Source organism: Stegodyphus dumicola, chromosome 9 (assembly GCF_044657685.1).
Source record: "Stegodyphus dumicola isolate Sdum_Otavi_A_Nest chromosome 9, ASM4465768v1".
NCBI lineage: Eukaryota > Metazoa > Arthropoda > Arachnida > Araneae > Eresidae > Stegodyphus > Stegodyphus dumicola.
Window position 1 is genome coordinate 153,542,374 of NC_140776.1, and position 16,110 is coordinate 153,558,483.

The 16,110-nt window shown below is 32.5% G+C and overlaps 1 protein-coding gene and 1 non-coding gene across 3 annotated transcripts in view; one reads left to right on the plus strand and one right to left on the minus strand.

The window, feature by feature from the left end:
• Nucleotides 1-3,482: 3,482 nt before the first annotated feature.
• Nucleotides 3,483-16,110, minus strand: part of LOC118184877 (uncharacterized) — a 75,895-nt gene continuing 63,267 nt past the window's right edge. The window contains exons 6-8 of one of the 2 annotated variants that reach the window (XM_035354604.2): nt 15,012-15,187; nt 12,871-12,976; nt 3,483-8,711 (exon numbers count right to left, since the gene is read on the minus strand). In XM_035354604.2, coding sequence (XP_035210495.1) covers nt 8,039-8,711; nt 12,871-12,976; nt 15,012-15,187 — 955 coding nt within the window. In that variant the 3' untranslated portion in view covers nt 3,483-8,038. The remainder of the gene's footprint in view (nt 8,712-12,870; nt 12,977-15,011; nt 15,188-16,110) is intronic. The other variant, XM_085824254.1, reaches the window with a different exon arrangement.
• On the plus strand, nt 11,008-11,114 carry LOC118184879 (U6 spliceosomal RNA). Its single transcript, XR_004757501.2, has one exon. It is a non-coding gene; the product is annotated as a U6 spliceosomal RNA (small nuclear RNA).

Sequence of the window (16,110 nt, forward strand, 5' to 3'; positions counted from 1 at the left end):
GTGTATGTGTTCTTAATAGTGATAATATTGTTTTGTGAAATTCAGTAATTTTATTTCATGTATACATTATTCTTGATAATGAACTATATCAGTATCTCAAGCTGCCAGCGTGTAAATAAATAAATTTTGTAAATAAAATTTTGTACACATGTCATTCTGATAAATGTTGTATGTATGTAAAAATGTCTACCTGCTGTATACTTAAGTGATGCATTTAATAAGCTTGTTTTTTTGCCTAACTTTAAATGCATATATATCTAAAATTGTGTATATACCTCATTCTACTTAGCATTGTGGGATGAATATATTATTTATATTCAGCTATTGCAAGTTTTCAAATTTTATCCTTGATATACAGAACTGAACTTTTCTTAAGTATATATTGTGATTATGAGAGTTATTATTTTTTTGTGTGCTGGTAAGATATATTTTATGATGCCTGTGTCTCTTTTATTTATAACAAACAGATTGATTTGATCAATAGCTTTATAAAAAATTTCATTATTTTCATATGAAAAATTGAAGTTTCTCTAACACTGAAAATGTAAATTGCTGCAATGCACTTAATTCAATTACTAGTTTCTTAATGTTAACATCAATGAAATTTAGAATACAAATGAAAGTGAAGAGAAACACACCTGTGTAATATTAAAATTAGTCAAAAAAGCAACTTTGGGTTTGAGTTTCATTCAAAATCTATGTCACAGTAAGAGCTTTTTTTTTTGGGGGGGGGACTAATAATTTTATAATGTCTTTGAATATCTGCAATGCAAATACTGCACAGAGATCAAAATCTGCATTATTTAAACTTTTATTGTTTAAGATTTCCTAAAAACAGTTATTTAATAATTAAAAAAAATTCTTCAGTATGTAAAATTTAATCTCTTTAAGTAATATTCTTACTTTAATCTCTTTAAATAATATTTTTACTCCAATGTCGTGGAAACAGATATACAAATTTTAGATCACGGTGTATTAATATGTTAATTACATCTTTGATAGGGGATACTAAATTAATTTTAGGCCCAGTACAGCCGATAGAAATATTTTGAAGATTTTTCACTGAAATAGTACATGATCTGAAGCTATCTGTTAACTTCTTAGTATATACATAATTAAAAAATAAGGTGTATACTCTGAATTACCTTTAAATTAGAATAAGTAGTTGTAATGCGTACAATTCAGAATAGCGCATGTCTAGATCAAAGCAGGAATTAACATCGAGATCAAATAGCTGGTGTTTATGTGTGAAAAAAAAAAAAAAAAAGGTGAGATAGCTTAAAATTCCATGCTTTCCTTCTAATTAAAATATTTTTACTAATAAGAAATCAACAATTTCTGACTACTATGGATTAATCGTTTTTAAACTTTGCACATAACAAGACAGAATTCGTTTTTGGTACTTTTCCGATGAGACGCAGACATCATAAAATATATTTTAACAGCACACAAAAAATAATAACTGTTATAATCACAATATATACTTAAGAAAACGTTCAGTTCTGTATAGCAAGGATAAAATTTGAATACTTGCAATGGCTGAATATAAATAATATATCCATGCCCACAATGCTAAGTAGAATGAGGTATATACGCAATTTTAGATATATATGCATTTAAAGTTAGGCAAAAAAAAAAAAAAAAAAAAAAAACCTTATTAAATGCATCACTTAAATATGCAGCAGGTATACACTTTTACACACATACAACATTTATCAGAATGACATGTGGACAAAATTTTGTGGCTGGCAGCGTGAGATACTGATATAGTTCATTATCAAGAATAATGTATACATGAAATAAAATTACTGAATTTCACAAAACAATATTATCACTACACATGAGTGCCATCTTGATACATTACTTACATGACATAAATCCATATGTAGCATTCCTATTCCAGATTAATCAGAAGAAAGTTCCACACAAAGTTTTGAAAGTAACAGCATTAGATGCACAAAGATTTCAGAAGTAAATAAGCAGAATGAAGAATTTCAGAACTGAGTTCAATGAGGTATATACACAATTTTAAACCTATATGCATATAAAGTTACGCAAAAAAACCAAGTTTGATAAGTATATCCCTTAAATATACAGCAGCTAGACATAAAATACACTTTTTGTTAATAGCGAGCCACGTTACAAATAATGAGCGTATAGCAAAATTGTAGCAGAATGCGAGCGCCACCTAGTGATGAATTTCGCGAAAGCCACTGAAAACTGGGAACCGGAATTTCGTTCAGTCTGGCAGGCCTTAAGTATAAGTTGGCCTTGGTGCGATTTACTGAAAAGTGTGTACACTTCAGATATTTTACATTAGATTTAGTATAGTCTTTGGACACATGCCCTTCTTCCTACTTAATGCCCCGATGAGGGTGCTTGTTTGAAAACTGGACGTGATAAAAGATTTTTCAACAGAAGCACTGTGTAGGTGGACGTCGGCCTTTATAATTTTCAAACTTTATCTTGTATTCTTTTAAATTTTATATGTATATTTATATCTTTGATATAATTTTTGGGAGGATGTTGAAAAATATAAACATCAATTGATTTTAGTATTATTAGCTGGCGACTAATTTTTATCACTTAATTTGACGAAAAACCGCCGGCGACAATTTGGTCCTGTCCCTGATTGATACTGTAATTAAGTAATTGTAGTTGATCCCTATATGTAAATGTAATCGTATCAGACCCTTATATGCTATCCAGCAATTTCGAGATAAGGAATGTAGTAGAGATTTCTCGGCGGCCGGAGAAAAAATATGCAAGCTTTAAAAGAAAGCATCAGTTCTTTTTTTTTTTTTTTTTTTTTTTTTTTCAGTTCAGAGTCGACTTCGGAGTATTGAGACAATCTCCATGCGAGCTACCCTCTTTTTAAGGGCTTTCCATTGTGTTATGTTTAACGTTCTTAGTAGTTTGAAGTGTAACAACTGATTCTGCTCTGTGATATTGAGGAGAGCTGTACGAGTATTTTTGTGGAAATTTCTAGAACTTTTAAGCATTTCTTTTGGTAAAATAAATTCTATCAAACTATCATCGGTTTTATGTGCACTAAGAACCTAAGCGCAAGTAACAAAACATTTAAAATAAAAAGTATCTTTAGATCACTATTTTGTATTTAAGAATATTAGATCACTATTTTGTATTTAAGAATAAAAAATATTATTCTTAAATACAAAATATAGTAAATTTTAAAATACATAGTTGATTGGATGCATTCACTAAATTGGACAGTACGCATTTTAAAACTGACATTTTGTTATATTCTTGTATGTCTATGTTACCTCTTTCTTAAATGTTTCTTAGTCTTTACAAACCCATCTGCATATATATTTCCAAATGCCTTAAGATCTTAAGGTAATTTATAAAAGACTTTACTAGTGATCTAAAGATATATATGAAAACACTGATATATATTTACGAAAAATACGTCTGTTTACTAACATACACTTAACAAACAAAAAATACACTTAACACAAACATTTAAATATCACAAAATGCTTTTATTTCAAAACAATGAATTTCCTTGTATTAACATTAGGCATGTGATTCACAAGAAAAATATATTTGTGAATAAGAAATTTCAGATTTGTTATTGCCAATAACCAAACCTTATAACAAATACATTGAAGAGCCATTACATTATGACCACCTTCCCTCTATAACAATGGGCTCGCCCAGGAACAAAACCACTGCGCGTGCGATGTTGGAGTATATAAAGCGGCTATGCATTGCCTTTCCAAACACGGTGCGATTAGCGAAAAGCAGCTGATTTATCAGACTTTGATAAAGGTTAACTTGTTATGGCTCGGCGACTGGGAACATGAACATCAGAAACAGCGCATTTAGCGGGCTGTTCACATGCACATGCATGTTTAGCGGGCATGTTGTGAGCACATATCGAAAGTGGTGTATGGATGGTGAAACGGCAAGTCGCCGGCCAGCAGCGTGTTGTCGACGGCGCATTGATTTCAGAGGGAAGCATAAACTGCTATGCATTGCTCGCCGTGACCGAAGAGCTACAACAGCTTAAATCATCACCAGTTACAACAATGGCAACCCAGACAGTGTTTCTCAACACATTGTGCAGCGTACATTGCTGCATATGAGCCTACGCAGCCGAAGCATGCCCCTGCACTGACTTCATATCATCGCCAGCTGTGTCTACAATGAGCCAAAAAACATCGGAATTAGACATTACAAGAATGGAAGAAAGTTGCATGGTCCGACGAATCAAGTTTTCTGCTCCATCCCATGGACAGGCGTGTGCTAATACGCCGATTTCCAAACGAAACCTCTCTCCTGGATGCACAGTTGGACGGAGACAAGCCGGTAGCGGAGGTATTATGGTGTGGGCGATGTTTTCGTGGAGCACATTAGGACCCATAATCCCCGACGTCTGTGCGCTGCGTGAAATCGTTGCAGACTAGGTTCAACCAATTCATGACAACAGTATTTCCGGCGGTGGAGGGTGTTTACCAAAAGGATAACACACCATGTCATAAGGATTGAATCGTCAGGGAATTTAACTGACTTTCAAGTTTCGAGGAACATTTAAATGACTTTCAAGTCATGGCTTGGCCTCGAAATTCACCTGAGATGAATCCAATAGGACATTTTTGGTGCCCCTTGGAAAACCAAATTCGTGCTGTCACGCTACCCCCTTGCAATGTGTGGGAATTGCAGGACCAGTTGATGAGCGCTTGGTACCAGGTGCCTCAGACTTGTAAATAGGTGCAGAACCTTGTAAAGTGAATGCAACGTCGAGTACTAGCAGTGTTGAGGGCTAAAGGTGGTCCTACATGTTATTATTAACGGGATGGTTATGATGTGATGGTCCTTCGGTGTATACACACTTAACAAGCAAAGTAACTAGCAAATGCCTCTTAAACAAGCATATAAAACATTGACAAACTTCTACATTTTCCTACAATTTTTCATAAATCTAACTATATACAGTCAAAAGTCGTTAATCCGGACACCCAATATAATCCGGACCTCAAAGCTACAAACTTTCTGCGCATGCGTTTAATGTATAACGGATGGTATAAGCTAAGCTAAAATTATCTAATTATCTATTTCAGTTAATGTTGCAGATTGTGTTGTTCCTTAATCTTCGAATTGGATCTGGCTTATTATTTTTTGGAGACTGTTAAGAGCAATTTTATAAAAGTAAGTTGGAACTTTCGATTATGCCAAATAGAACTTCCGATGCTGGAGCTGCCAAAGGATCTAAAAAGCGAAAGCATGCTTCCATGTCCCTCAAACAAAAAGTGGAATTGCTGCAAAATATGGATAAAGGCTCCTTTGTTTCTCTAACCATTCCGAAATCTGTTTATCAATTTCACACTGCTCTGCGCGGGGAAGGGGGAACGTCGCGGCGCGCAATGAACTGGAAGTTTTTGGCTTATAATTCCTTACTAAATGTAGTATTTCATCTCGATGTACTTCATCTTTAATATGATTTAAATCAAATTCCTCATCATTATAAATATCACGAATACAAATCAAATAGTTTTCTAGTTGCAATTTTTTAATTTTGGCTATGTGTAATGTATGCTTTACGCATCCATGCATTGAAAGAAATGTTTAATATAGTAAACAAATAAACATTAAGCTTTTTTTTTTTTTCGTAAATTTTGATACCCTTTAGATCATAATTGCTCTTTATTTCATAAACTACGGTTTCATATTTTTAATTTTATAATTTCTGCATGCCATCGTACCAAATTTAAATTGATGATCTATAATCTGGAATCTAAAGACTTCTGACAGCATAGGCTTGGGATTATTAAATGCAAAAATACTTTTACATATCACAGTGCTCGATAACTAGCTTAACATATGTAAACACCTAAACTACCCTACATTTATAGTTCATAAATATTATTATTTACATTCATGATAATGAATTTTAAAACGATGCTTAATAATTAACAAAATGAATGAAATAGCAGTTATATAATAGCAAAAGTATGCTTTCGTCGAATTAAATCAACTAAAAAATTTTAAGGGAAGCAGCATTTCTTAGCAGCACCTTAAAATATCTTCTTAAAGAATACCATTCTTAAAAAAAGTTTAAACATTTTAGGGCTGCATATTAATGAACGTGAATGTAATTTCATATGCAAGATAAATACATCAAATAAATGCCATTCTATGACAAAATTTTGTCACCTTAAAATAAAGCCTACAATTAATTGAGGAAATTTTTAGTTTAATTTAGTAGAAACATTTTAGTTTACAACATGGAATTTAAATTTATAAAACATAATTGAAAATAGAATTTGAATTCAGCTTTCTCTACTTGCACTCTTCACGTAGCATGATTCGTTCTAAATTAAAAAGAGGGAAAATAAACAATAAAAAGAATTTAAAATCAATTTATCTACTTTATAAATAAAAAGTGTCCTAATGAATTCAAATTCATATCAAAATTGGAAAAGAAATTTGTACTACATATATTAATTAAGAGGAAATCAGAACTTTAAATTTTCTTCACAATTTCTAATCAAGATTGTATTTTCAATATAACTATAATCAAGATGGTATTTCAGTTTGCACAGATTTCCTCTGACATACCTCAGGATTTTGATTTACGTGCTTGTAATACTGGCATTTATCACAATTATTATTAATATAAAAATACAAAAACAAGCAATATTAGGAACTTTGTTTCAGGCCTGAACAATAAAAACAGTCTTACTAATCAAAATACAATTATCTCCCCTCCACGAAAAGTAACTGTAATGGAATACAATACCAAAGAATTGACTAATAGGCAAAGCCTACATATCTAACACACATTAAAAGTGTATATCGTAAAATAAATTTTTGGATTTGCATTATCTCAGCAGTTACTTCTGCAAATCATGAACACATGAAACAGAACACATAATAGTTTTCTTCTGCTTTCCATAACGGAGAATATTTATAGAAATATTTATGGTATCGATTTATTTTTATATTTTTATACATCAATTGTCTTTCCTTCCGCAACAGAAACTTACGTGTTACTCACAATTTTTGAATTATATTTAAATGAATACAGAATCATTTTAAACAATACAAAGACACTGAAACAGGTTGTAAAATAAATGAGACAGCAAATGAAAGACAACAGATAAAATAAAGAAGCGAGAAATCTAGTATAGGAGGTCCCCAGGTTATAAAAGATACAACAGACACCTTTCCGTTTTTACGAAGGAATACTTGCCACGTATTAAGATTAATTACTCCGCGTTATTTCATTCTTGCTGTGACTTTTCAGAAAAGGAAATCCTGCATGGCGCTGGAAATGGGTATTTTTAAACGTATTGTTAACAATTCTGTAGCGGTGGGAATTATTTAGGACATCATTGAGAAGCCTTTTGCTATTTAGTAATAATGAAACAGTGGAGTGGTAAAGAACATGTGTTTGCTTTGAAAGCCTAGTGAGAGCATGACTGCTGCATGAAGGATATTTTGGTAAGAGTCCTGTCCCATAGGTTCATGCGATTACGACACAGGTGTGTTTAACCCTTTGAAGGCAAAAACCCTCGAGATGGCCTTTTATTCAAACGACCACAACCATCTGAAGCAGCCGAGATTGCGATGTTATTTTCATCCCATGAAAATAACAAGCAAGTGGAAGTAGCAAGTGGAGTGTCCCCAAATGAATTGTGTCAGTTTATTGAAGACAGATTGTTTTAAATTCACACAATGAAGTAAAAATAATTACAAAATAATTTTTTAAATTCTTAATAACATGACAAAAGCCGAACATTTAGAAATTTGTATAAAACTTCATGATGAAACAGAAGACATATAAATTAGGGAAGGCATCTTTAAAAAACACGCACACATACTAAAAGAAGGCATCTTTAAAAAAAAAAAAAAACACACATACACACACACATACTAAAAAAATAGGAACCGAGCCGGTTACAAAATGAATTTGTATAGTTTCGTATAAATATACCAGACAATGTGATGCGGAAAACAAGACTCTTTCTATGGAATGAATTAAACTTGCTTATTATAAATAAAATGGAAATACTCACAAGTTATACAAGTTTCGTAAAATAGTTTCTATCACTATTAAAATACATATATGTGAAAACCTTAAATTTGCTCCAGAAATATAATGATTGGTTTCTTGTGCTGTATATTGAAAATTATTGAATTTTTTGCCTTTAATTTCATTTAAATCAGATTTATAAGATGCATTCAACATATTCACTGCATCTGAATGTGTATCATTGGAAACAGTATTCAAAAAGAAAGAAGCTTTCCTCAACGTAGTTACTAACGTTGTTTTTAGAAGTACTTTGGAATATGTAAATACTTTGTACGAATGTGGAACTTTAGATGACACAGATCCATTGACGGTGGTAGGTATGGGTTTCTCTGTCTCATGAAGAAATGGAGTAGTTCTAGTAGGTAAAGACATGTCTCCGTCATGTAGACCTTCCATGAAAGAAATACTCTGTGATTCAGTCATACCATTAGAATTATCCGACTCAGCAAGTCCTTTTACAGCTACACCTGACTGATTGGTCATCACATGACTAGAAAATAGATCATTTAGAGAATATTTATTATCTTGGGAAATATTTTTGATGTTTTTCCCATACAAAAATAATGAAGGGAAAATTCCGCCCATGGGTTTCTGCACAGAACATTCATGTGACAATGAAGACTGAATACAACTATCTACGCGGAGATCCTCCCTAAGAAAGAAAATAAAATGATAATAAGCAATCAGTTTTTGCAATTAGAATAAAATGAGGATAAAACAATTCATTGTAAAATTTTATATTCTATTTTCCAGCATTATTTACAGTTTCTTAAAATTTTAACTACCGTATATTCCGGCATATAACACGCATTTTCAATACAAAAAATAAGATCAAAATTTAGAGGTGCACGTTATAAGCCTGATATAAAGATGATAGACTAAAAATCAGCAAAGAAAAATTAGATTTTTTATATGTACCTAAATGCTGTTTATTTAAAAGAAATGACACACCTTATGAATTAAAAAATTTTCATTACCGGATAACATGAATAGTCCCCATGTTAGTCTTCTGTTATATCTTCAAGCACATTATTGAATTCTGTTCATCATCACTGTTACTCTGATCCATAAATAAAATAATCATTATTCTTCCCATCTTTTACCAACACCAAACATCCTTGCTGCAGCATGATTTCCATTTTATTTCACAAATTGAATGATTTTGCATTTGAAAGCAGCACTGTGTTGTTTCATTTGGAAGGAGTGGTATATACTACTAAATGGAAAGCTAGAACATCTAAAGCAAATTCGATTTACTAAAGCCTTCGAAGTTCACTTCAAAATCCCGGCTTTAAATGAGTACAAACAAACAAAAAAAAAAAAAAAAAAAGAAAACCTCTGATTCCTAATTCTGCGAATTCATTGGGGTCAGAAGGACATTCTTGCTTCAAATTCTGTCCCCCTCCTTTTCTCAAAACCCTAGAACAACATTCTTGTGCGCATCTGCACTAAATGTAGCGAGCGCACCCCCTTTGCAGAATTATTTACTCCCTCAAGCACTTACTCCCACGTGTGTATTGTTCCCTTATCGTTGTGAATTCAGTATACCACTGTTCAAACACGTGGAAAAAATCTACGAATGAAGATCTTCAAATCGCAAGAACATCGCACATGTATCTTTCAAGTTTCTTCATAAAGAAAAAGGTGCGCATTTTATGGCAAATATATCTAAAGATTAATAAATGTAGCTTCTGAAATCATAGCTGCGTGTTATACATCAGTGTGCGTTACAAGCCGAAATACACGGTACTTATCAATGCATGGCTTCCGATTATAAGTAAGTCAGCCATATTACAAGAGACAGAGGCATCGATATCACCACTGGCAGTATTTTTTGGACAATCTGGTGATTATATTTAATTTTAAAAAATGAATTAATGAACCCGAGATAAAAAGCGATATTATTATATATATCAGACGATTATATGGAACATTTTTCCTGAAGTCTAATTATTCTCATTTTAACCAGGGATGCTACATATGGATAAAAGTAGCGGATGAATGACTCAAAATAACAACAAAAGGCCACATTCCCCCATTACATTTATCAATGCACCAGCAAGTGCAAAGATGCGAAAGAAACAATTATACTATCATTTGTTATCTTTAACACAGAAAATATCAGAAATATCCCTAGAACTGCCAGAATAATACTTGTCTTTCCATAGAAGTCACAGCAGAATAACAACTTCCCAAACTGGCTACTGCTTTCAGTACAAAACATGACAGAAAGAGCTCCTTAGAGAGTTTACATAATTAGTCACGAATAGAATATAAGCATTAGATACGCAAGCATGTCGCCTGCTGGATGAGTCTCATTTAAAGGTATTTTAAGAATAAAACTAGTGAAAACATTAAGAAAAACAATAACATAAATTCCATCACAAATATACCTCAGGCAAATATAGTTCAGTTGTGGTCAGTGGTGCCCGCAAGCTAAAAACCATTGGAAAATCCTTTCCTCTGCAGGTTCCAAGCAGCATCTGTCTTTGCAGATAAATCGTATGCTTTGTAATTTTGGTAAGATATTAAATGATGAATAGGAATCTAAAATGCAACAGACTGTTTGTTTTTGCTGTACGATGTCCCAAACCTTGACAACCAGAGAAAACGTTAAAGGGTTTCATCACCACAGAGCGGTCTCTTTGTTTACCAGAAACGAAATCTCCGAATCATTTATGGTAATCGGAGAACAGCATTTCCTTAAATATTTTTATAGCATAACCAAAACTACGAGTATGAATGATTATGAACATGAATGCAGAACTATGAAACTGCAGAACTACTATGAAAGTTTCCGCACAGAGAAGGTCTCCATCTGGGCACAATATCCAAGAGCCGGCTATAATGCCGATTTAAGTATGGCAAGAAAATCCCTTAACTTTGCAATGATGGTACATTATAAACATTAAGTGCAGCACTTCTTTTATTTTTGTTCTCTGATCAGTGTACCTGCTTCTGCAGAACATATAATAAAATTGGAACGATACAGAGAAGATTAGCATGATCCCTGCACCAGAATGACACGCTAAACTTGTAAGCAGTATAGTGGTTACTGAAAGTGGCTGCCGCATTGCTGGGCTGGGTTCTGGGTAATGTTTAGATGATTTGTAAAAGTATAGTATCTCTGAGTCGGGCAAATAAAGTATTAGCGAGCTAGAAGTTTTCTCGAGAGGTCTGGCTGTAGGCGAAGACGGGTGGAAAACCTTCAAATCCGTCACTCAATGATCAAAACTGGGATGGAGTTGAATAGGTATTAAAGTGGAGATTATATTTACAGAATAGATAAGCTTCAGGGATTTCATAACAGCATAAATGGTGAAACAATTATTTTCCTTATACGCCATTATCAGCCATTTTTGTTTTTATGGCATTCAAAAAGGTATAATAATAAATGATACATATGTGTTCCACTTGTAAGTTCCAATACATGGCTAACTCTTTCGGCTCAGCTCCTTATAAGGCAGAAAGAGAGGGATCGCAAGAAATGTCCCACAGACGGAACCAAAAGAAATATGGTGTGAAGCCCTGCCTCTTGACTTCTCCTGGGAGGACTAAATGGCAATAAAATCTTTCAACAACTACAAAGGTGTGGAAGGTCTACAAACCATCGTCTAAAGGACTAACTGTTATATTACCTGCAGAAATGGTTAAGTTCGTGTACTTCATAGCCTTAAAGAGTCGAGAATGTCAGACTACAGACATCAACCAATAGGATAAGTAAAACCCTGAGGAGAAGGGAGCTCATTAAGATGCACAGCCTGACTGCAGATATTCAGTTGTCATCATCTGTGACTGCATTTACAAAATACTGTAAGAATGTTATAGAACGACAACAGGTAATCAAGAAATGTGATCTGGATATCCATAATGGCGAAAGCCAAATTTTATAGGATTTAATCACTCTCTCATTACCTGACTTCAATTTCAGTGCTTTCCGAACCGCAGCCCAGAACATTTGCCAAAACTTCGGATTCCGCTCAAGCGATTTGATGGCGGCGTTAAAATTGTTAGCAACTTGTGTAGCCACACGTGGTGCGTAAGTGGTTTCCTTTGAATTTAGAAGCTTAATTTTCCCCATTTGAATTTTATAGTTCCTCTCTCTCAGTTTTTATAATGTCTTCGGTTTCTCGAAAGTTGCATTCTTTCCATTCACAAAGAATTTCTACTTTTATGACAGTATTTCATTTCTGCGACTTTATATAAATAACAGAATCCATTTTGTGTTTGTTTGTCAATATCCATAATAACTTTAGAGCTGTTCTGTTCATTCAAAGACTGTCACATATATCGTTCAAAATGTTAATTTATATAATGATGACTATAAAATACTTAAATAACAGCAAAAGAAAAACATTTTATATGATTTTATACTTGGCAATTTAGAAACACGTTTATATTATGCTGTTTGTGAATTAATTATGTATTGAAAGTTGACTTCGAAGACTGATGAATTAACGGCTGCATTTCTCAAGGTAATAAATGCACTACAAGGTTTTCAATAAAAATGAATATGTTTATCGTTTACCTGATAACAAGCCAAATTTCTTTTCTTTTCCTTATTTTCCAGTGGTTCAAAAATATTCTTGCTTCGAATCAGCATCATTAATGTTTTTGTGGTACTATTAATTTGTTACTAACCTTTATTTTTGAATTCCTGGTGTCAGTTTGCAATAATCACTGGCTTGTAATCAAATAACTATGGTGTATGTCAAAAGAAACCGCAATCAAATTTATAAGAGAAAACAAAAATAAACATTAAAGTAATAATAATAAATAATAACATAAAAGAGAAACATTATTTGGCTTACCCAAATGCATATTTTTCCAAATGATAAGTTGTTTGAATATGTCCTTCTAAGCAATTACCCACAACTTCCTGATTATTATCCATACAAGACGCTATTTTGATAAATGCTGTAAAGCAAAGTATGTTATAAATCAAATTAGTTTTTCAGATAATTACTTTAAAATTTCACTTCCACATTACAGAAATGTAAATAAATATATATTACATATCAAGAAAATACATTAACCCCCAAAAAAATTCATGTTTGTGCATAATTGGCAATTTTTCCTAGACAAGGGATACAATATCCTTCATTCGCTTTGTAATTACAGCTGTGGGTTGATTCCATCTTTTGACTGGATATGATTACCTCAATGCTCACCTCTTTTACATTAAATTTAAGTATTCTCCATCATGTACTCTTTGTAACTCTGGACAACCCATTGACAAAGAATATTTAAACACGTTTCACAGACAAAGAACATTTAAACGCGTTCCATGGACAAAGAGCATTCCACGGATAAAGAAGATTTAAACGCATTCCATGGACAAAGAACATTTAAATGCATTCCATGGACAAAAAAAAATTTAAACTCGTTCCATGGACAAATAACATTTAAACTACCCTTAATAGTTTTCTGTCATCTAAAAATATTGGGAAAGCAAGACAGGCAATGGCTTAAGAACCAAAAGCGAGGCATTTGTAAATGAATAAACAAATATAAAAAAGACACCTTGCAAGAATTCCAAAGCATGCTGTTAATGGGTTTTTTTCTCATATATTAATGATTATACGTTGACTTGCATACAGTTTACGTGTTTTCTCGACATTAAATGGAGCTACAGTCAATGTACTATTATTCCATTACAATAAGTGGGCTAAATTTCCTTAATTGATGAGAATGTTTTTCAATCCATTTTCGATATAGCGATCACACTTTACAACGTTCTTTTCATATCGGATGCAAGGGGTTATTACAACGACTGTTCAAATGCATAAGAAACTGGGAGGAGGAAGATAAAATCAGAACTAATTTGATGACAAAAAATTAAATGCAGATTACAAGGTTTATTAATTTACTCTACTTCTGACAATTAATTATCTAATTCTTTTATACATATAAGAATTACAAGCTTCATTGCATTTTATTAGCTGTTAAATAAATTTATTCTTCCGAAGAAAAACTGTCAATTTAATTTTTCTAAAATTTTCATTTTTCTTATTTAGTTGGTACTATTATATGCATTACTTTTCTTATTTTAAATATTTTAACGCAGATTAGAAATTCTTTTACTCACTCAGCACTTTTTTAATCTTTTATTTCGCTTTTCCTTTCATTCAGTTATTCTTCGCAGATTAATTCTGTTTCATATTAGGACTTTTGACTTCACCATAGTTTGTGAGATAGTTGAAAAGTATCATGTTAAGTTTAGTTAATTTTGTATTCTTTACCTTATAGAGTAGTGTTTAATTTTCTAAACCGTTATTATAAGTACCTTTATTTTTTTCTTCGAGTATCATTTCATTTCCCTGCCAGAATGCAAATTTCCAGTACGCACGATACTGTAATTAGGTAGACAGATAGTATTTAATGGGAGGTTTTGGAGGGTGAAATCAAAGCATGTTCTGCCTGCTAGAAGCCATTTGATATCTTTGATCTAGCGATTAGAATTCTGAGGCGTTGAGTTATTCTTGCCATTAGGCTTGTTTACGCCGACTTTCGAGTCAGAGCCAGCTTGCGGCATAGCTAAATTGTAAAGCCGTTAGGTTATACTTTATTTCATTAATTTTAAAGGATTTATTACCTTTCGAGTTAAGCCAAAAGTATTGGCTTTAGTAAGCACCAGTTGGTGCCGACTGTTAAACTTTCTTTGAGTTCATAAAGGATTCTTTATAACCTTCTCCTGACTTTGTAGTACTTTAAAGGACTTGGTACTAATTCACCAAACAGTCTTCAACGTCGTGAACATTTTATGATAGCCAAACACACTCGACGTTATAACCTTCCATTAGCAGCTGCTTTTAGAATGCTTAAGAGAATTGTTACTAGTATAATTATACAAATTCTTCTGTTATACTACTGAAAGGAAACATTTATATTTTACTAATGTTACAAGTTATTCTGTACTACATACAATGAAAAGTAAATATCGATACTTAACTCTTTCCTAAGCGATATGACACAGGTACAGCTGTATCCTGTAGTGATACAGAAACACATGACGACATAGAATTATGAAGAAGTAATCTCAGTATATTTCTCAACACTTCAATAGCTTCCTCTTCACATGAATTTTCCATAACCAGCTGTGGACAATTCAGAATACTAAACACTTTTCTGAAAATATCAGAAAATATAAGGTTTACACAGGAAGGAAAAATAACATAAGATACAGTTACGAGAAAGTCATAAGAAATACTACCAGACTCCTTCGTTAACAGCGAAGAAATTTTCAGGGGCAATCAAGCATGTGAAGAAAACAACGAGTGCAAAAGCATGACATATCGAAATAGTCCGCATTGCCAGTAGGGTGCATAAACTGAGACCCACATATTTAGCAGCCATAAATTGGCAAACGTAATGTACTTGTAAGATTTGAGGATTCTACGATGAGCAAGTACCATATTACGTGTCTTCGTGAATTTTATGCACACTGCGCAAAAAAAAAAAAAAAAAAAGGGGGACAGTCCTATATCCCGGGGGCCGATTGACGAAATTCAAATTGCGTTTTTCATGTCTCGAAAGCGCAATAAGCTATATATTAGATTTATATATAGCACTATTCAACATAGGTATTTTGACACAAAATCGGACTTTTTCTGAAATAGCATACCAATTTTTTTTACATATTTCAATTCTACGACTAAAATTATGCCAGGCTGCCACATTTTGTAAAATTTGCACGAGTAGTTTTTAAAATATTAGCTCCTCAATGTTAATCGAATTTCGTATATATTTATTAATATCTCTTTTTTCATTAAACTTTTTTTACTCTTCCTTTCACATTTTGAAATTTACGTTTATTTCAAATAAAATTCACCTACTTTTTATGATACAGTTTTAAAATTTCTATTTTTTAGTAATTTTTATAAATTTTTCAAAAAACATTTTGAATTATAACCTATAAAATTTTTACCACCACTTTAAAATAGGTGTATTTCTAAACATACCTGCAAAAAATTAGTTTTTTTTATTCAAAATTTTCTAAGATATACACGAATTTACATATTTCTGCACTTTGAAATTTGGCATCTTTTTTT